The sequence below is a fragment of the Falco punctatus genome (genome assembly GCF_963210335.1).
Source record: "Falco punctatus genome assembly, chromosome: 10".
NCBI lineage: Eukaryota > Metazoa > Chordata > Aves > Falconiformes > Falconidae > Falco > Falco punctatus.
The window spans coordinates 15,024,046-15,044,411 of record NC_137590.1 but is presented as its reverse complement, the minus strand read 5'-3'; the positions used below and the strand labels follow the sequence as shown (position 1 = coordinate 15,044,411).

At 49.8% G+C, this 20,366-nt stretch overlaps 1 protein-coding gene across 12 annotated transcripts in view; it reads left to right on the top strand.

Annotated features, from left to right (window-relative positions):
- Positions 1-20,366, top strand: part of OPRL1 (opioid related nociceptin receptor 1) — a 103,068-nt gene that overhangs the window by 65,230 nt on the left and 17,472 nt on the right. For 2 of the 12 annotated variants that reach the window (XM_080405191.1, XM_080405189.1), the window contains 2 exons: positions 4,723-5,574; positions 5,659-17,925. The exons of 1 other annotated variant lie outside the window; for it this stretch is intronic. In XM_080405191.1, the coding sequence (XP_080261317.1) occupies positions 17,699-17,925 (227 nt within the window). In that variant the 5' untranslated portion in view covers positions 4,723-5,574; positions 5,659-17,698. Of the gene's footprint in view, positions 1-4,722; positions 5,575-5,658; positions 17,926-20,117; positions 20,365-20,366 lie in introns of those variants that run through there. 9 more of the 12 variants (XM_080405188.1, XM_080405185.1, XM_080405195.1 and 6 more) reach the window with 6 other exon arrangements.

The following is a 20,366-nucleotide window of genomic DNA, read 5'->3' as shown; positions in this document are numbered from 1 at the left end:
TTGACCCTGCCAAGGCAGGCTCAGTCCTGGCTCAGAGCCGTCCCTCCCTGGGCGGTTCTGCCTGCTGAAGGGCTGCTCCCGACTGTGGACCATTGGAAGCAGGGTGCGATGCTGCCCAAACCTCGCTCTTCTTCCCAGCATTACCCTGGCTAGTAGCAATAACTCAGAAGTAAGCCATGAAACCCAAGGAGAAACACAAATTCACCCCCAAACAGGACCCAAGCTATTCATTCTTGTGTTTGCGCTTCGTTTCTACCATTCACTTGAAAGGACACACTGCTGCTGTGAAAGATGCACCAGGAGAGCCGATGAGCGCAGGCAGAGCCTCCCGGAGTTGCTAGGTGACTGCTGCCCTCGGGGCACGATCCCCCAGTACCGCCAGCTCCCAGGATGAGTAATGCGTCTCCTTCGCATCCATTGGACACAAATGCTGTCACTTGGGTCTTGCTTGTTGAGTCATTCCTGCTGGGAGCAGTGGGTTACGTGGGTGGCTGAGAGAGGCTCCTGCCACCCTGGAAGTGCTCGGTCCCCAGAGCAGACCTTTCCCATGGGGCTGGGGTTGGCCCCAGGGAGCATCCCAGTCACCTGCCAAAGGCTGCTCCTGGCACACAAGCCAGAGCAGCAGCAATGAACAGGTGTGCCTCTTGGCCGGCGCTCCTTGGCTGACTATCAAAGACCTTTTCTGAATTTTTTTGCACTGTCCCTGGAGGGTTGAGAAGCCTTTCTCATCCCAGCTGTAAAGATGGGGAGAGAGAGATACAGGGAGGAAGGTGACGTAACCTGCTCCAGGTGCAGCCAGGACTGGGATTGCAGGCATCGACCCCTCTGGGTGTGCAAGGGAATACTTGGGACATTTCTGTGGACTTCCATGGGTTTTAATTAGTTTCTCAAGTTAAAGACAGTTCTAGTGTAACATAAAAAAGTGGTTTGGTTTATCTTCCTTCTGGTTTCACATGTAAGACATGATCTCAGGTTAAATGCTGTTTTGGCAGTGGCCTGGTGATTTTAGGGGTGAATTGATGAACAAGTCTTTTAAGGTCATTTCTTCCAAGGGGACAAAGAAGAGAGATTTTGGTCCATGGTAGCCAATGTTTTCGATGTCTAAGTGCTCTCTCTTAAGAACATACTGCAAAGTAAAGGGAAACTTTTAGTGAATTTCTCTGGCCAAGTAGAAAAAAATATAAACCATCATGTTTTCAAGCTGTTTCCCCTCATTACAGGCATCAGAGGGGTGAAGTGGTGGTTGAAGCCCAGGTGGTGGGATACAGCTCCCAGCACTGGCTGTACGGCGGCAGCACCCAGGGGACCAGTTGCAGGCCACACCGTGGTGGAGGCTGCAGAGGCATAAACCAAACAGCACGTTGTGCCCGGGGCTCTGCAATGGAAGGGAGAGGAGTGGGAGAGCCTGAGGAATCCATGGCCAAGTATGAGCCATTATGTTCATCGGTGGTATTGGACATGCTCGTATTCAGTTGGGTTTGGGAAGCTTTTATGTAAAACGTGGAGTTAAATGGATATCATGATGCAAAGGGAAGTTTTTTTTTCCATCGGGATTTCGGTGTTGAAAAAAAGCTGCTGCAGATGAGCTGGGGAAAGATGGTTTGGGAGCAAAGTGTGGGCAGCAGAGGGAGGACTATCCTGTAGCAGAGCTCGGGGGTGGAGGTTTCTTTCGCAAAACATCAGGAGGTTGCGGAAGTCCTTGGTGATCTGCACAAAGAGCATAGCCTCCTCTGGCTAACAAGCTCCAGGGCAGCTCATCTGCCTTTGATTTGAGGCTTTTCTCTAAGCAGGGATGGTAAATTGTAGGCAAAAATTATTCCTGTCAAGGATCTAATGACGCTTCAAGTTCCTACAACTTCTCAGATTAACAGGGTGGAACAGTGCAGTGAATTTTGTAAGAAATCTCTTAATATGTGTAGTAAACACAATGAAGCAAAATTGATCTGTTGTTTTCTCTCAGGAAACAAATACTGCACGAGGAGGCAAAAAGGAGACAGGCCAGAAAAATACAGCTGCAGTCTCAAAATGGGTCAGTCATAAGGACAGCAGCTGTCCTCAGACATTAATGTTTTCACATTAAAAAAATAAAAATTAGGAGCGGTATTTATGCAGCTACATCTTAACACATAAGGATGAAATCCTCCAAAAAGCCCATCTAAATATTCAGCCCAAAGCCACATAAATGCATGATCTGAAGAACAACCTTGAGACATGTGCTCTGGCCTCGCTGAGAGACAGGGGTTTGGAAAAGAGAACGTGAGTCTATGATTCAGAGCTGAGTGCGATTCACTTTACACATAAAAGACAAACCCAGGAGTTAACCAGGAAAAAAAGACATGTAGCACATTTCAAGCGCATGATGCCCTTGAGGGGTTGGATAGCAAACTGAGAGCAGCAGCTGCTCAGCTGGTTGGGAAAAGCTCAGAGATGTCCCTCAGCAGGGCAGCATGTAATGCGTGACCCCAGGAGGAATCATCTCGGGCATCTTCATCTCTGCCTGAATCCCTCGGTAGAATCCCAGGTAAGTCAGTACAACAGTCCTGCTCACCTCCAAGGGTAAGGGAGCTCCCAGGGCAGCAAGTCAGAGTTGCTGGATGGGGCCAGAGCCATCAGTGGGTACATCCCAAGGTCCCCAGCTGGCTCTGAGACAGTGTGGGTGGGGAACTGCTCCTTGCTTGCTCCTTTGTGGCCCATGCAAAGGCACTGGGTGGTGTTGGGTTGCGCCTTTGCAAAATTTCAGGGGAGCTCCAAGGTTTGGGCCAAGCCAGCTTCTTCCTGCAGGCTTAGGGGTGCCCAAGCGAGCCTGACCCAGCGAGAGGGCTGGCAGCTGCATGTGGCTGGTGTTACCGATGTACATGCAGGGGCTTCTCTGAACCTTGGTGCTCCTGGGGCTTTTGCTTTTCCTACAGGGTTGTACAACTGCTTGTGTTTCCTCCCAGACATGAAGGTCTGCTGCAGCAGGGAATGGGCTTCATTTGGTATCTCCAGAGAGCTGCACCCTTCTGAAGATGCTGCTCGGAGCCAGGAGGACACTGGCTGCTTCTGGCACTGATCCACAGCCTGAGGAGGACCTGGGAACTGAGAAACCTCATTTCCTAAATGACTTCCTGAAGGCTTTCCTCTGCTTTTAAAATATACCCCATGGCCTAGGGCTGCGAGGAAGCAGAGAGCTGGCTGGTGCTTGCACCAGTGCGTAGGCTCAGCAGTGGCAAGGGGATTGCTGAGGATGAAAAGGTCCCTGTTGTCATTTTGGGGTGGGAGGAAGAAGGTGGTGCTGGCAAATGATGCCCAAAGCAAATGGTGGACTACAAACAGGTTAGAGAAGGTGGATGAATGTCAGCTTGCAGGGGGAAGAAGCTGAAGTCACTGCTGTGCGTGTTTATGGCAGTGCCAGCAGGGCTCAGGTTTATAGCAGCACGTGTTTACTGCCGGCTTCTGCAGCTGCCATAAACAGTTCCAGCACTCAGGAATTCACGGCTGGCTCTGGAGAGACCTTGGCTGCATTGCATGGGCACGGGCACGCTCCGAGAGCAGGCAGCTGCCAGCCCTGCTGCTCAAGGGCCAGAAGAGCAGAGCTCTCCTCCAGCTCCGGAGGGCTCCGGTGCCTCGTTCGGGTCCCTCCGTAGGTTTTGCTGTGTCTTGCCAAGGAGCAAAAAACCCAATAGCCCTCCAGCTCACTAGGAAACGATTTTTCAACACTCTCCTTGAGGGCAGCAGCTGCATCTGTACATTTCTTAGAACGAAAGCAAACATTTTTCTTTGTTTCTTCCTTTTTTCCTAGAAATTAATTTTCGGTCACGCCATCTGGTTGCCAGAGGTGACATTTTCCACAACGAGGTAGCCGATGTCATGGGGGGATGCCATGGAGGATTCTGAGCATTTCTGTTTCACATTTATTTATTTTCCATCAAGGTCACTGTGTCTCTTACCCAGGGTTTGGCTCTTCAGCTGGAGCTCTCAAGACTATGTTAGTGTCGTCATTTCTTTCTGGGAAAAAATGCTGTGCAAGGTTGAGTGAAATTGCTTGACAATTTGGATGAAATTCATCTCAGATTGAGCTAGAAATTAAAAGGGGGTATGGAAGTTTGCTTTGAACTTGTGGTCTTTGTTCTGTTTGGCTCCTCGTGTTGCATGTGCTTTCAGGGCAATGACTGCCTATCAACTGAGCTAAATCCTCAGGGGAAGGAAAGTAAAAGGAACTAAAACCTTTTTAGAAAAATACTCATCAAGCAAAACTTTTAAGCCCAGTACATTTCCATGCTGGAAATAAAGGTATCCTACAGACTCCCAGACTCAAACTACCAGATTTTACGGTTAGTTTGATGTGGAAGGCAACAGGGTACAGTAGTGAACTTCCTTACAAGAGGATGTATGGAGGCAAAGCAATGAGGGATGCAGGTACTTGAAAATCCCCTGTGCAAATCCATCAGATCCAGCAGGACGGGGTGAAAACGTGTGCATATACCCTCTGCATGCCCACTGGCGTGCACAATCTTAGCATGCTCGGATCGATGTGTTGCAGCCCCCCGTTCCCAATTTACACACAGCATTGTAAATATAGTACAGAGAAACTGGGGTGTTGTGGAGCCACTGGTCAGTTTGCTGGTGGCCACTTCCATGCTCTCCTGGATGTTTGAGTTTTGGTCCCCACGGTGAGTGGGGCAGGACTGAAGGTGTCAAACTCTTCCCTTGAAGTAATGAAGATTATTGTTTCCCCTTCAGCTACTGAAGTTTGGCAACACTTGTAAGTGTCATTGCCTGTCAGGAAGATCTTTTGCATTTCCCATCCCCTGGAGCGGAGGCTGCCTATCAAGTGTCTCTTCTCCGCAGCTTAATGTTTCTGGTAAAAGTACTGATTTGATTTTTAGATTTTGTCTGAATGAAATTGGCACACATCGCATGCTTGAGTGAAAAGCCAAGGAATGGTCAGGGGAATAAACCAAGTTATCCCTCCTGGGGGTACATCAGCAGACCAAGCAGAGAAGGCAAAAGCCATTTGGTCCATGTGATCCTGCTTTGCACATCAGGGATGACAGTGACAGAAGGTGAATGACAAGTAAGGCATTGGGATGGGTTCTGCCCCAGTTGTAGGAGTGAATGTTCACAGGGTGAGGATGCCCCTGCATCGTCTGTGCCTGCCCTTGGTGGCAGCTGGTGGGTATCAACTGCCATGGAAATGGGGAGGATGAGGGGGTGGCTGCACGTCTGGATGGTGCCAGGACTGACCAGCTGTGTGCCCTAGCTGGCTGGAGATGGGAGGTAAGCAGGGGCTTGTTCAGGTATCCAGGCTCCCCCTCAGTGGTGGGATGCTGGAGAAGGACGGTGGAGCGTTTATGTCTCTCAGGGAACGTTGGCAACAGTGAGGGATTCTGCTGATGTGTAGTGATGACGTACCCATTTCTTTGGTTTGTCTAATAAACATGATCTCTCTCACAGGCAGAGATCTCAGCTGAAACATTTAGATGCAGAATTAACTTGAGCACTAGAAGTCAGAATCAACCCAGAGCATCTGCAGCTCTGCTAACCCTTGCAATGGTGAAGCCTCAAGAGAAGACCATCAAGATGATATGCCAGGTAGACTTGCAAATCAGTGTGACTCTCCTAAACTGCTGCTGATGCATGTCTTGCAGAGGAAAAAAGCATCTCTTCTTGCTTTAGAGGGGGTCACATGCTGTGCCACCCTGTGTTTGCAGAGGAGCGCCCTAGCAGCTGGTGGGATGCTGAGCACGATCCTCCTCTCCCAACACCGCTGCTCCCTGCAGTGTTCTCTCCGACACCTGCAACCTTGCAAGGGGACACGTGGTGTCTGTCGCACACTGGGAATGCCAAAGCAAGGTTAGGAAAGTGCAGCTTTGGGGCTTTGCAAGTGCTGCGAGGTCAGCTCAAGGAAAGCTTAGACCCTGCTAACCTTCCACTAGAGAAAAGTTCTCCTTTTCTTCCAGGTGTTCCCTGCGCCATCCTAGGTGTGAAGAAGCCACTGTGTATTCGCTGGGATTGAGGAGCTGACTAGACAGTGAGAACAAAGCCATATGCTACATGTCATCATTTATATCCTACACTTTCTAAATCCCCCACCGAGATCACAGTATTTTTCTCACTTTGGAATTTTATGGAAGGAAAATAAAAGCCTAATAGAAGGCAGAATGAAGTCCCATGCTTTCTGCTTCAGCATCACCTGCTGGTTCCAATGGGATTTGCAAACCTATGAAAGAGCTCAGAGGTGCTGGGCGGGAGGTGTAGACTGGCCCATTCTGCAGGCTTTGAGATTTTTATTGGGATGTGGTCACTGCTGTGTAATGGCTCACTACTCAAAGACTTAAATGAAGAAAACAAGGGCAAGGAGGACAGTAATAAGGCAGGCTTGTTAAATCATTTAAATTTTACTGTTGTACTCTGAGGTTCACAATGAGGAGGCAATAAAAGGCATCCTCGGGCAAAATTTAACAACCACCCTTGGTGACTGTGGCACTGAACAGCTTTAGTATCGAGTTTAAAGTTAGTAAAAGCAACTCCAAATATATTGTAAAATTTAACCCATCTTGTCTGACAGATCAACGTCTGCAGAAAAGCACAAATCCAAACCTCCAAAAGTGGAATTGCCCCTGAGCTCCAGAAGCAATATTAAAAATGCCATTCCCTTTCTTTTTCCCTTTCTTCAGCCCTGATTCAGATTTTAATGAAACCAATTGATTGCATGAGATGATGCTCCTGCTTGTAGGGTGAATCTCATACAAAGATAAGATCTCAATTGAGCTTTATCATTTTTAGATTTTTTTTGTATTATTTCAGAGTTCTTGAAAACTCTGGAGAGTTTTTTTTCTCTCAAGTCTGTCTTCTCACCTGGATTGACCCTCAGTGCAGAATGGGGACCTAATCCATCTGCATCAAACCTCAGCCACGGGGAAACCGTGGGAAGAATTTGTAGGAACATCTTTCTGGAACAGCCAGTCTTGGGGAAATACTGGTATGTGAACACGCAGTGTAAGTCAGGCAGCACGTGTTGACTGATCCAGAAGTCATGAGACAGAGGGTGTCAGGGCAGGGAGGAAAAATTGTTCCCGGGATTGTCCCTGACCTGTGCAGCATTTTTATGATGTTAGAAGTAGAAAGCTTCGATCACACATAAGGAGTAGTAGCTGGAAGCCTTCAACATATATAATAATAATCAAATATAAAAGACATGTGGCAAAGGCCTCCCAAAGTTTCCTCAGAAATAAATTCAGTGAGATCCCAGAGGAATTAGCTGTCTAAGACTGTTTCTGCATTCTCCAAGGCAGCCGTGACCCTACTTTACCGGTTCAAAATGTGGAGATTTGGTGCTCAGATGGTGAGATAAGACCTGGGGAGAGAAGAGGTTTCCTCTCCTACTCAGTATGCTGAATGATTAGAAAACCTCCCTTAGTGGACAGAATCTTAGACACTTCTAGGTAGTGCAAAACCCCCCAAATTAACAGTGAGATTTCACAAAAACATGTGAAATTTCCCAGTTTCATGTGTCACAGCTGTTCCACCCTTTGATGTTGCTGAGAGCTGAGCCACATGGTATCTGGGCATGTCCGTGGTCTCAGAAAGCTTTAGCACTTGAGGATGCTATCAGCACTTCTCAGCAGTCTGGGATGGTTTCCAGGGGAAATCTGATCAGGTTTGTATTAGAGATGGACCATTTCGAGCAGAGCAAATAAAAATGCCTTGAAAAGCTGTGATGTGAACTGAGCAGGGGATGTGATAAACAGGCACTGGGGATCCTCAGGGCTGTGCTGGTGCTGGCGCTGGTGAGGGGGTGGGTGGGAAAGCCATTGGGGGTGGGTGCTGTTGTCCGTCCGGCTCCCTGGTGGGATGGTGCTTTCAAATGAGGGTGCCCTCGATTTGGATAACTCTCATGACTGCAGCTCCTCTGGCATGGCAACAGCACTTCTCAAGGCTGAGACATTTTTACCTCTGGGATGCTCCTTTACTCTCACCTCCTGCGTTATAGCCCCAGGCTCCTGGTATCTCTGCCACTCCATCCATCTCGTAAATGAGTTTGCAGAGTTTGCAGCACTGTCTGGGTTTCTGCAGGAGAAGCATGGTGTAAAAAGTCAATCCTTATTTCTGTGATTAGTGTAGCTGGCAGATCCTGCCTCCGGCACTGAGCTCACGCTGCTCTGGGAGACAGAGTCAACCCAACACTGCCTCAGTGAAGGTGATGGAGGGTGCAAGTTTGGAAAAAGCAGAAGATATGAAGCAAAATGGTCTTGAGGGCAATTTAGGGGAATTAATGAGAGGTTCAGAAACTGGGACTGAGCTGGGGACAGGCCTGGCTGAAGCATCTCCCTCTGTCTGAAGGAGGGGATGAGGTGCCAAAGTGCATCTGTACCCCACCAAACACCTGGGGTGGCTTTTGAGACAGGCGATGGTTAGTGACAGATCCAACCATCTCTGCAGTGGGTCACTCCTCAGGAAGGTCTCAGTCTCTTCCCCTCTGAGAAGCATGTGCTATAACTCCTCTCTGCGGCTGCCTTGCTCTGACTAGGCACATCTTCGGCACCTCCAGCATCTTCTTCAACGGCTTGCTGCTCCTTGGGCTGAGCCAAAGGGGAATCAGGGGACAGCACTGGGGAGCAGAGTAAGGTGTGAAATGGCTGATGCCCAAGAGCTGGGTGCAATGCCAGGGGCTCGTCCATCCCTTCCCACTGCCAGGAACAATTCCAGAGCACTGTTCTCATCCCTTCTGCTGCCTCTCGTCCCTCCTCCAGTGCTAACCTGCAGCCCAGCACACTCACGCACAGATCTGATCGGGGCAGAGCTGTCCCTCATCCCTGCCCCTCTGTCAAAGAAATCACCCGCGAGCGCAGGCAGGGACCTTGCCTTCCTCTCCCTTCTGCACAGCCATGTCTCTCAAATCCCTAACCTGGTGGTTAACCAGCTCTGCCAACACATCTAGGCTTGTTCGTGCTCAGCGCTGGCATTCCCTTGGTCCTGCAGATGCTCGTTCTGTGTGGGCTGCCCATGAAAGCATGGAAGGAGCTGCACCAGGGACCCGAGCCGTGAGTCCTGACCCAGGGTAATGCAGACACACACCGAGGGGTTTCAGTTGGGGTTCCCAATTCCCTTTGAGTTGGGAGCTGGGTCCCTACATCCACCCCAAAGTGTCCAGATCTCTTTGCAAGGATGCTGGGAGCCCAGTGTTGGACATCTGTGTGGAGGACCTTGCTCGTTAATGCCAGAAGCAAGGTATTCCCATGCCACCCATAATGTCCCAGCTCCATGGCTGTGCCCAGCTCTCATTTGCGCCTCATCCCAGCCCTCGAGTCAACCACTGCAAACTGGATGCCGGGCAATGCTGCGCTGAGGGCTGCCCCGTCACAAGAAGACCTCTGAGAAGCTTTATGCCTCCTGGTTGGAAAACACTTAAACCAGCCCCAGATTTGTTCCTTTTGTGTTTCTGAGAGCCTGGTAGTGAAAATGGTGGTAGGATATCTATTTCTTGAAGACCTTTCGCTGAAGTTTTCAAGTTCAGAAGAGGAAATTGTAGTAGGGTCTGTGTTTCTCGGGGTCTTTTCACACAGTCTTTCACATCCAGCAGTCTAGCTCAGTCACACACGTTCAGTCCCAGCATCGGTGCTTTTGCTGGACCAGGTCTGAAAACCTCTCCCAGTTCCCAAGCTGCTGCGTCACTTGTGTGACAAGCTTTGCGGAGGCTGGAAGGGCCCGTTGAGAGGGTCAGCCCCAGGTGATGCGATTTCATCCTGTGATGAGTGCAGGTGATGCAGGTTGGGTGGGTGAGTTAAAGGGCTGTGGGGCTGGGGGCTTGGTACTGTGAAGGGTGAGAGGTGTGTGGGGCCAGATCAGCTCTGGTGGGGGCTGAGCAGCTTCTTGGGTAAGGCTTTGGCTTGCAGAAAGGCAGGAGAGGTTCTTGCTGGAGGTTAAATATTAATTTTGTAGGGGAATGGTACAATTTGCCTACCTGGGCGTGAGAGCTGAGCATCCCAGGGTGCTGGACAGCCCCTCTCGTGGTTACTGGAGCACCTCTGCATGCTCGGTGCATGAGTGCCTGTGGGCAGGCATGGTTAGGCACAGTCATTGGCATCTCTGTGACACATGCTTAGGGGTGTTTTCCTATTCTGTCAAACCTGCAGGCCCTAGTTTTTGGCTCTTGTGAAGCAGCACAGCTTTGCTGGAACCAGCTTATCCCAGCAGGGCAGTTGACTCTCAATTCCACATAAAATTATGGGGAGCTGGAGTGTATGCTGTTGGCATGGCTCTTTGCATGACATCTTCAGAACGAGCATGACAGCTGCATAAATAGCATATGTGAGGAGGCATTACATATCTGCTGCTTGTTGCATATTATTTACATACATACCCTCTACCTAGCTGATGGTTCTTCCTAGCTACGGATTTGTTAAAGACTGGAGGTTTTTCATGGTAGGTATTCAAGCCTTTGAAAAACTGATGGGAATATATTTCCCTCTACGGTTGCTTGAAATGTTCAGTCAACATCTATTGTCTCCCCTTGCTAGAAACTGGAACAAGAGAAGGCTTCTGAGACTGTGTTTAGGTGGGTTAAAACTGTGAAAACAGCTTGCTTTTGGGCAGTTTATCAGCCATCAGCTGCTATTGATCCAAATAACAGCAAGATCTCGAGTGACATCTCTTTGGGGAAAGCAAGCTCAGAGGGAAGCAAATAGCAAATGGACGCTGACTATCTCTGTGCTAGACTTTTTCTGCAGTGAATTTGTTGCTCTCAAAGCTGTTCGCTATGTAAAATGACTGCAGCACAGAGGTGATAAGCAGATCCTTACTTTGAAAGACTTCTGTGAAAATCACTAAGCACAGAGATGTTTTCCTCCTTGAGGGTAAGAGGTTAAAGTGCTGGGTTGGAGCCTGGAGGACCTGAATTCATCATCTGCCTCTCTTATGGAGTTACCTGTGTAAATCCTGCAACCGACATTGCTTTTCCCTAAATCAGAGACCCTTCCTCTCAGCATCTGAGCTGTGGGGATGCCCAGACAGTAAGCGCTGGGTGCCCACTGCCAGAATGGAGGAAAAAAAGTGTCCTGGGTGAGGGGATAGGAAGGGGAGGTTGGGTTCCTGTCTTGTAAGAGTGGAGGGATTTGCTGGCTTTAAGGTAGATAGGCTTGAAATGCAAAGAGGAATAGGACTCTTATTATACTTATTACTTATACTTATTAAATAAAAAAGAATTTAATGTTGCAGAGAGGGTTGTTAATGGTCTCATCTACAATCTTCTGAAATGATCAGTCCCTGGAAAATTGCAAATAATGATGGCAAACAATAAAATATCAGTGAAGTGGGTAGCATCACGTGTTTTTTTTTTTTTCTTTTTTTTCCTGTTAGAGCTTGAGGGATTTTGCTCTAAATGAATTTTTGGTGAAAGCAGGATCCACTCTAATTATTTGTAAGTCGTGAGGATCAGGCTCACCACTGCACACTACTATTTAAAATGTGGGCAGCTGCTGGCATTAACTGCAGCTGGTTATTCCCCTTATTGTGGACTTGGTAGCTTAAGGGGGTGTAGGATCCCTGACCAGGCTGCTGTCCTTTGGATATTACTGAAGGGCATGAGCAAGTCATGGAAATTTGGGAGAAAGTGGAATGGGACTGAAGCAACTCTTCCTGTGAACTTGTGCTCCGGTTTGGGGAGCTAATTGGTTTTCTTCTCCCATCACATGCTCCCAGGGAATGTAGCGGGTGCTGATGTATTTCTTGGCACGGTTACTCCATGGCTTTGGGAGCTGAAGAGCAAATGGAAGGAAAAAGATGAGTAGAAGAGATTTCCTTTGGATTTGTGCTTGAAATGGGTGTGAATTATACTTATTTCACTGTCCTGCTATTTTAGAAAGAGGAATCAATTGACTCTGGCTGTGTTAGCTAGGTGCCCCTGGGGATCAGCTGTCTCTTGCAGGAAATTGTTTCATTGTCTAATATGCCTGTTTCTATGGATCAGTTCCTTGCTTGAAGCCCCAGGAATGGGCAGGGAGGTACCCAGCCAGCAGTGATGCTGGGGTTTCAGGATACAGGGAAGCAGGTGCTGACCCCTTGGCTCTGGCACAGCAAGCATCAAGAGCAGGCAGGTGGAGCTGCCTTTCAGGGATGTGGGGATGGATGAGCTCTGCTGCCTTTCTCTGCTGTCTTGTGCTAAAGGCTGTGGGAAGTGTCTGGGCTTATATTTATGGCTAGCTCCACGAGCCGGTGGGTTGTACTGGGATCAGTCACCTGTGATATGGACTGGACCCTCACCATCACCCTGCCGTCTCTAATGTGCTCTTCTTGGGAAGTTCAATGATGATGGAAGGGAAACAGGGACTTTGAAAGAGGTGGGGACGTGGCCTGTGACATCCTGCTAACCCCGCTCCCTTCGGTGGGTCTGGGTTTTAAGTAGTGTCCCAATGCAAGCTGAAGTTGGCAGGAATCTTTTTTTTCCCCCAGAGTGTGTTTGTTCCAGGCCCCTGTTTGCTCCTGTGAACAGTTATTCCATTTTTCTTTCTTTGTTCTGTGCTCAGCACTGCAAAAAAGGGTCTGTGGAGACTTCTGCCATCTCTAAAAGGAGTCCGATAGAGCAGCTACAGGAGCTACAATGAATATGTATTATTGCAAATATTGAAGAAGCCAATGTCCCCCTTCTTAAGAGATGTTATTTCTCATTCTTTGAACAAGTCTGTCGGCAATGGAGGCCAGATAATCCACTTCTGGAATCTATCTCGCCTTGTGTTGTTACATATTTATAACATCATGGAAAGAACAGGATTTGTTACTGCTCTGAAGCACCACTGAATGCCCCTGCAGAGAGGGCTCTGGGGAAGTGGGTTTTGGGGCTCAGAAGACAATTTTTTTTTCATTTTGCTATGACCTTTAATTTATTCCTTCCTGCCACTTTCTCTGGCCACAGGTCTGTGATACCATGTAAAGCCGTCAGTGTCCATACACTGAACCCAGCGTCTCTTGTCCTTTCTTCTGGTGCTGGTGCAGGGCTGAGCAGTGACTTCTCTATGCTCTTCCATGGCTTGACCATCCTAGACATCATTTTCCATGTCTGTTTTGCAGGTTTTCCAGCTCTGGCAAAGAGCTCTTGCTGTGACTTCTGTACCTGTAATGCAGTTTTCCTTCCTTCCCCCCACCTCCAACCCAACCCAATACTTGCTCTGGCTGGTGTTTAATGGTTTGCTGGAAGATGCAGCATATCTGGTGCTGCTCTGCCTGCTCAGCTGCAGACACAGTGTCCCATCTCAGCCCTGACCCAGTGAAGAGAGCAGCAACGCTCAAGGACCTCCCAGTGCTTGTTGGTAACACTGGCCTTGGGGTGGCCATGGCTAGCCCGAGCCACTGCTGGGCTTTCCTTCACTGGTACAGATGCATAACCAAACCAGAGAGCTCAGAGGAGCACTTGTGACACGGAGGGTGGAATGGGGAACCAGAGGGAATGCTCCAAGGGTGCAGTTCTTGCTGGAGGAGTGAATCGGGGCGGGGGGGCGGTTTGAGCTGCCAACAGCTGACTATTGAAAAGCGTGACGTTGATTGGGGTACAAGACCTTTTGTGCTTTTTTGCATAAATGTTTAACAGCAAATAATGAATCTACCTGCATGTCATATCTGTTTCTCCTCCTACTGAACAGCTTGAGCTAGGATACCTGAATGAAGAGGTTCACCAGTCATAATGCACTGCCAGCACCATTGGTTTTGATGGACAGAGGATGTCTGCATTAACCAGAGATATTCTTGGTGTTTATGGTGTGGACAGCGGTGAGAGAAATGAGGCTGTATGCCTGCTCTTGGTTGCTAAATTAATGTGTGATCATTAATATCCAAAGAACAAATATTGCCCGCTGCCAGTGGCTGTGGTACAAATTTAGCTAATTAGCCTTTGGCATGTGGTTGGCAGGTGCCCATCATCCCAGGAGTGGTGGCTGCATTTTTGAACCTTTGCTTTCCAGCCTTTCCAGCACATTCCACATCCCCCCCCAGCCTTCCTCCCTCTCTTCTCCAGCCCAGACACTTGTTCCCTGCATAAGAAATGATTTCACGTCTTGCAAAATTAATTCTCTGCTCATGATGGCCTTGATTAAACAGATTGGAAAACTGTGCTAAAGGTGGCAAAACAGTTCTGACATGCAGACATCTTCACCTCCTGAAAGGCAAAAAACCCTGTGGGCTGTTGCTATTATGAAGTGCAGGTGGCTGTGGGCTGTTTTCTGCAAAAGCAGCAAAAATTCTCCACATTTAGGAACAGTGTCTGTAAAGTTAACCTGTTTGAAATAGCTGTAGATGTAATTTTTGACGCTTGAACTAGATTAGCTTGAAATAGATGAGGTGTGTTTATCCACAGCTGGATAGACTGTACTGGTGCTCCAGGAGTCTGGAGATAAATGTGCTATAGGTATGTGGGGAGAGCCCAGGGTCCTGCCTCTGGCAACGTATATCCACTAACTGGGAGGAGAACAAGCCTGTTTGGGCTCCAGCTGTGGTTCTGTCTAACATAAGGCTCTGAAAATTTGCAAACTCCAAATAAGCACAAAGCTCATCTTCAGACAAGTTTTAATTTTTTTAATAGATATTCTAAGTAGTTACCCAATTCATTGAAAACTTTGGTATGTTTTTGGTTTGAATCTTGTTTTGTGGATACTGAATGGAAAATGGGGTTGAAAAAAAAAGGATATTTGCACCACGAATATGTTTTTGGTTTGCATGTTGATGCTCTGGCCATTTTCTTGTAAATCCAGCATCTATTGGTGTGTCACCTGCTGCCTTCACGTGTGCTTTTCTGGACAATCATCACCTGGAAGAATGGTTGCATGTTTTGGCTTGTTCTTTTTTTGGCTTTTACCTTGCTGTCTGCATAGAAACCTTCAAGCAGAAGAGCCGAGCTGTGGTGTTTTGGTATGTGTTTTTTGTTGGATTTTTTGTTGGGGTTTTTTGTTTGTTTGTTTGTTTGTTTGTTTGTTTGTTTTTTTTTTCCCAGGGAAAAGGCTGAGAAGTCCTTTTGGGTCACGCAGATAAAATTTTGGTGGCTTTCCTTCTCGGCCTTGGTGCATAGACCCCAATGGGCAGAGGGAAGACTTCTGCTGAGGAAGAAATCTGGCAAGTCTCCTGCCCTTGAGATGGCTGGCTGTCCTCCTTTCACCCCAGGGGTCCTGAGGAGAGCAGAAGATGACATACCATAAGATGTTCTGGAAGGACAGATCTCTTCATGGTTGAATTAGGATTGCTGGGAAATGATGTCAAACAGCAGGACTGGGACTGAAGGGGCAGCATGAACATCCTGGGCTTTTTCCTGTGCAAGAGGACAGGGCTGAACAGTGTGAAGATGCTAGATGGATGGGGAAAGAAAGTGTTTGGAACAGTTTTTTGTCCTAGGACAGAACATGCCTTGGCTGTCAGTAGCTCAAGGTGCCAATCCTGATCCCCTTTCACAGCAGTCCAAAACACTGGGCTGTGTCAAGTCAAAACAAGCACTGCAACAAGATAAATAGGTGAACATGCTGTATTTGCTGCACTGAATTAACATAAAATGTGTATGTGAAGGGCTAAGTGCATTTATTGGGGTGGGAGCCAGCAGAGAGGAGCAAAGCTGAATTTGCAAACACTCTTCTGTAGACTCCTGGGCTGTCCAGCCAGACGGTCTCATGCTGATTAACTGCTGTCCTTCCTTCAGCCTTTGAAAATCAATGCGTTAACAATTAAAGTAATGTCTAGTCTAGTATTTATTTCACACTCTCTCGTTGATGGACTGTCCAAAAAAAAAAAAAAACCACACCACTTTCTTCAAGCACCAAGAAGGCTGTACCTCTGGGTCATGCTCTTTTTTTTTTCTTTTTTTTTTTTTTTTCTTGTTCCCTGTTAGAGCTGAGACCTGTGCTCATGGAAGCATTCAGGAAAATTACCATGCATTACCATACCATGCCATTACATTCCTTGTAAAGAAGGTGCAGCTTCTGTGCTAAATATCCCTGTCATCCATCTAAGCAGAGCTGGAGCAGGGAGGGCTAGCCCTGAGTGTGTCTGCTGGGCCCAAGCTGTGGTGGGCTCTCTGTGGGCTCTGGAGAAGGAGTATTTGCTGCCTGAGAGCTCACTTTCTGTTTTTCCACCTCCTGGGCAATAGCAATGTGCCCCCAATTGGTTCTGACCTCTGTGTGTGGCTGCTGATGTCCCCAACGCAACTGCTGGGAAATGGCATCTTCAGGGAGGTGCCATAGGCGGCCGGGGGCACCGGACCATGAGGCTGTGGCTCTCGGCAGCCAACGTGCTCCTGATCTGGTATCAAACTGGGTACGGACCCCCAAAACCTCTTTTTACCCTGTTTGGGGGTGATGCGCTCTGCGGCTCTTGGGCACTGAGTTTCTCAGAGTCGATGTCCCATGGTGGGATTGGGAATGTCAGGGACCCGTGGGCTCTGCGTGCATCACCCCACCCGAAGGTAATGAATTTTCCACTGCAGCTTCCAGAGATAAATGTGCTGCTGTGATCCAAAGTGCAGGATGTCTTGGGTTACAAAAATGACCTTTAGCGAATGCCACTACAAGAATATGAAATAATAACAATTTTCTCCCCCTAGTTCTCAGTACTCCTTGTATTTTTGCCAGTTTCTAGGTCAAATCCCCCATCCTGCCTCTCCTGCGCTAGCACGGCGTTCAGGTTGCACAATTGCAGGGGAGGGAGGAATTTGCTTCCCAGTGCCCCGCTCCATCCCTGCTCCCCAGCAGTGGGAGCCCACCCCAGGTAGGCTGGGGGGCTGCGGCAGGGCTGGGGCGGTGTGAGCCCCCTCCCCGCTCCGGGAGTGGGACGGGGAGGGCCGCGGGGTTGGGGGGCGGGCGGAGTTGGGGGGGGGGGGGGGCGCTGCCCGTGGGCTCGCTTTCCGTTTGGTTATTTATTTAATTTTTTTTTCCTCCTCCTTCTTCTCCCCCCACCCCCGGCTTTTCAATTACGCAGTGGGAGAAGCCAGGCAGCCGGGGCTGGCTCTGCCCAGCCGCCGTCCTCCCTCCTTCCCTCCCTCCTTCCCTCCCTCTCCCCCATCCCTCCCTTTTCGTTAAAAACGTGGGCTCCGAGGTGCAGCCCCCCGCGCTGGCAGCATCCCTGCTCGTGCGGAGCAGCCCCCCGCCCCGCTCCACCGGCCGCCGCCGGACCGGAGCCCCCGGCCGTGCCCGCAGCCCGGCTTTGCCCGTCCCCCCACCCCCACCCCCCCGGCCCGGGGTGCCCGGCCGCGGGGCAGGACCCCTGCCAGAGGGGAGACCCCCGCCGCAGGTAAGCAACCAGCGGGGGATTATTCCCAACTTTGGGCTTTTCCTGCCGTTTTACCTGGGTAGGGGCCACGGGGAGGGGGTCTGCTCCAGCGGCAGGACGAGCCCCCAGCCCTGGTGGGAGGCTGCCGCGGGTTTTGGAGGATATCTGGCGGGGTCTGGGCTTGGAGAGGCGGGTGGGAGCCCCGGCGCTGGGGGGGCTGGCGGTGTGCAGTGGGGTGGCGACAGGCGTGAGGTCACCCGCTGCTCGGGATCCACCAAGCTCTCGGGGCTGCATCCCATCGAAATGCTCTTGGGGGATGTCTGGGGGGGAGGCTGTGCTCTCCCTGGCAATAAATCATCCTTCTCCCCCAGCGTTTCTCGTGCACATGCCTTGCTGCGGTCCCACACCACCTATTTGATCAGCAGATCTTAAACCTGTCTCTTTGGTGCCCCAGGTCCTTGGCACAGGCTGGTGCTTCAGGATGGACCCGCTCTTCCCTGCCCATATTTTGGAAGACCCTGACCTGAGAAAGCTGCTGAATGACTCCTCCATGCTGAACCTGAGCTTTCTCCCCAGTAACTGGTTCAACAACGGCACGGGGGACAGCTTCCTGCCGCTCAGCATCAAGATCACCATCGTGGTTGTCTACTCCATTGTGTGCATTGTGGGGCTGGTGGGCAACTGCTCCGTCATGTATGTGATCGTCAGGTAGGACACGCAGGCAGCGTCCCAGGGTGGCTGGGGGGGGGGGGGCTGTGAGCGGGGCACGCTGCCCCCCCGCTAAATATCCCTGCTGCGGGTGAAGCAGCCAGGCGCTTCCCTAGGGACTGCGATGAGCTTTAGAGGTAATGGTGTGGCATTCGTTTTATTGTTTTGGTTTTATCTGGGGCTTTTTTCCCCCCTTCCTAGGCTGTGATGAAGGTTCCCACCCGCTTTCAGCTGCCCTCTGGTGCCTCCTAAAGTTTAACCCAGAGAATGGAACAGAGCGATCAGATTCTGCTCCAAAATTGGGGCTTTCTTGGGAAGCGCTGGGCAGGGAGCTGGGTGGCCCTGGGGAGGGTGATGTGCCGGGAGCATCCTGCTGCCAGGGTGCTGCATCTTTAACGGGACCTCTCCCTCCTGCGCTGTGTCCAGCACCCCAGCTGTGTCTGCAGGTGCTGCTCCATCTGGGAGCTGGCGCTTTCCAGAGCTGACTGGTTGCAAGGGAAAGAGCCTGCTGGGAGGCTCAGCCTGACTTTTATGGGGAAGAATCACAAATGTAACTCCTGCAGCTCTTCGCAGGCTACAGACGTAAATAAGATGTGACAGGATGCTTGTGGAGTTGAGGGCAACTTCTCTGGCTCCTCGTGCTGAAGTCAGAGTGGGGGGACCTTTGCAGGGGGACAGAGCATGCACCACTCCAGCAGCACCATCCAGCCCTCCTGCATGCTGCTGGCATTTTACGTGGCCCTGTCTGTTTTTTGTTGTGGTTCAAACCCTGCTGTTTCCTGGAATCAGATACCCTGTCCCCCCCATTAAGTACAGAATAAATTAGGCTGTGATTCCATCTCAAATGCCAGCATCCCCCTTCTGATCTGTGTACTCTGTATGTTAAGGAGTGAGCTTCCATTTTATACACGTCTCAGAGCAGATTTCTGGTGCAGGTGGATGCTGCCAGCACAGAAAAGACATTGAATTTGTTTTCACCTCCAACAGAGGATGAAAACGTTTAGCAGATATTCAGACACCGATGGGATTAAGTCTCGCTCCTGCCAGGAGCCCTGCTGCTTCCAAAGCGTCTTTGCCTTGAATATACACAACTTGGCTGGGGAAGATGCTGCAACATTAAGTCTTTGGTATCACAAGTCGGTGAACAGCAGTTAAATCTCTGCCACAAGGGCAAAGTGACATGATTGTTCATCAGGCCGCCTGTTTGTGCTCTTACTGCCGAGGAGTTTATGGCAGGGAGAAGGGATCACGTTAGCCCTGGGGAGTCTGGAGACAGAGAGGAGGCTTGTAGTGCACCAGTGCCACGTTTGGAGAGCGAGCTCGTGTTTCTGTTCAGTGTAGTAGCAATCATTCGAGTAGGCATGGTGTTTGTGGGTGCATGTAAGTGTAATGAGTAGTGAGGCTCTGGGAGTGAGAAGTCCTTGTCCCACAGTGATGATGCAGCTCCCTGGGAATGCCAGCCAGTGTGCATGCAGGGGAAGGGACTCTGTGCCCCATGCATGAACCATAGATGCATGTAAGGAGGAGAAGCCTTGGCAGAAATCTTCCCCCTGTCTGCAAATGCCTGGTAGGATGTGGCCAGCAGAACCCTGCCCAGGGCTGTGGCTGGTGTATCACCAAGGGTAGTCATGTCCCAAACCAGCATCCCTGGCAGGGTGGACGTGTGCTGTGCCTGTGCAGGGCCGTGCTTTTAAAATGGTGGGTTCTGTTCTGCTCCTTTTTGGCTTTGATACCTTCCAGTTAGATAAATGGAATGCAAGAAAAGAAAGTGGGATTTGGCACTGGAGTTTCTCCTGGAATGTAACTTTTCCTGTGTCCTCTGGTTTTAAGCAATGGGCACCTGTCTTCAGTTTTCACCCCCATCTCCCCCAGGTCTTTTCCATTTCTTCCATTTCCCCTTTATCCAGAAACCCTCGTATGTACAAAAAAGCCAACAGAATTTAAATCGAGTACTTCTTTTTGGGGATTCACCTCTGTGTTTTCATAAAATCTTGTATGTGAGCCCAGAGGGGCCCTTGAATAATATGTGCTGGGGAAGTTCTACCTGAGCTAGAGCACGTGTAGAAGGAGCTGCTCTTTCCCCCTCGTTCTCCCCATCATTGTTTTCTGGGAGCTCAACACTGAGTTGTACCCAGGGACATGACCCTTCTTGGTTTGGTGAGTAACTACAGCTTTTTGTTATCTCTGCCCAGGATTTTCCTCTCCTTGCCCTGTCTGTGGTCAGGAGCAGATGTGGTGATAAACTGGACTCAGCACCTCACACCCTTGACCCTGGCCATGCAGGCAGGTTCATGCAGAGCTGCCAAATGAGTGGTCACGCGAGGACGATGTTGGTGACTTCTCAAGCACAGGTCTTTCTCCCCAGACTGGAGCATTGGTGCTTCTGGTCTTTATGCCTTAAACAACATCTTTTTTAAGTAGGTTGAAAGTTGTCTGCTGGT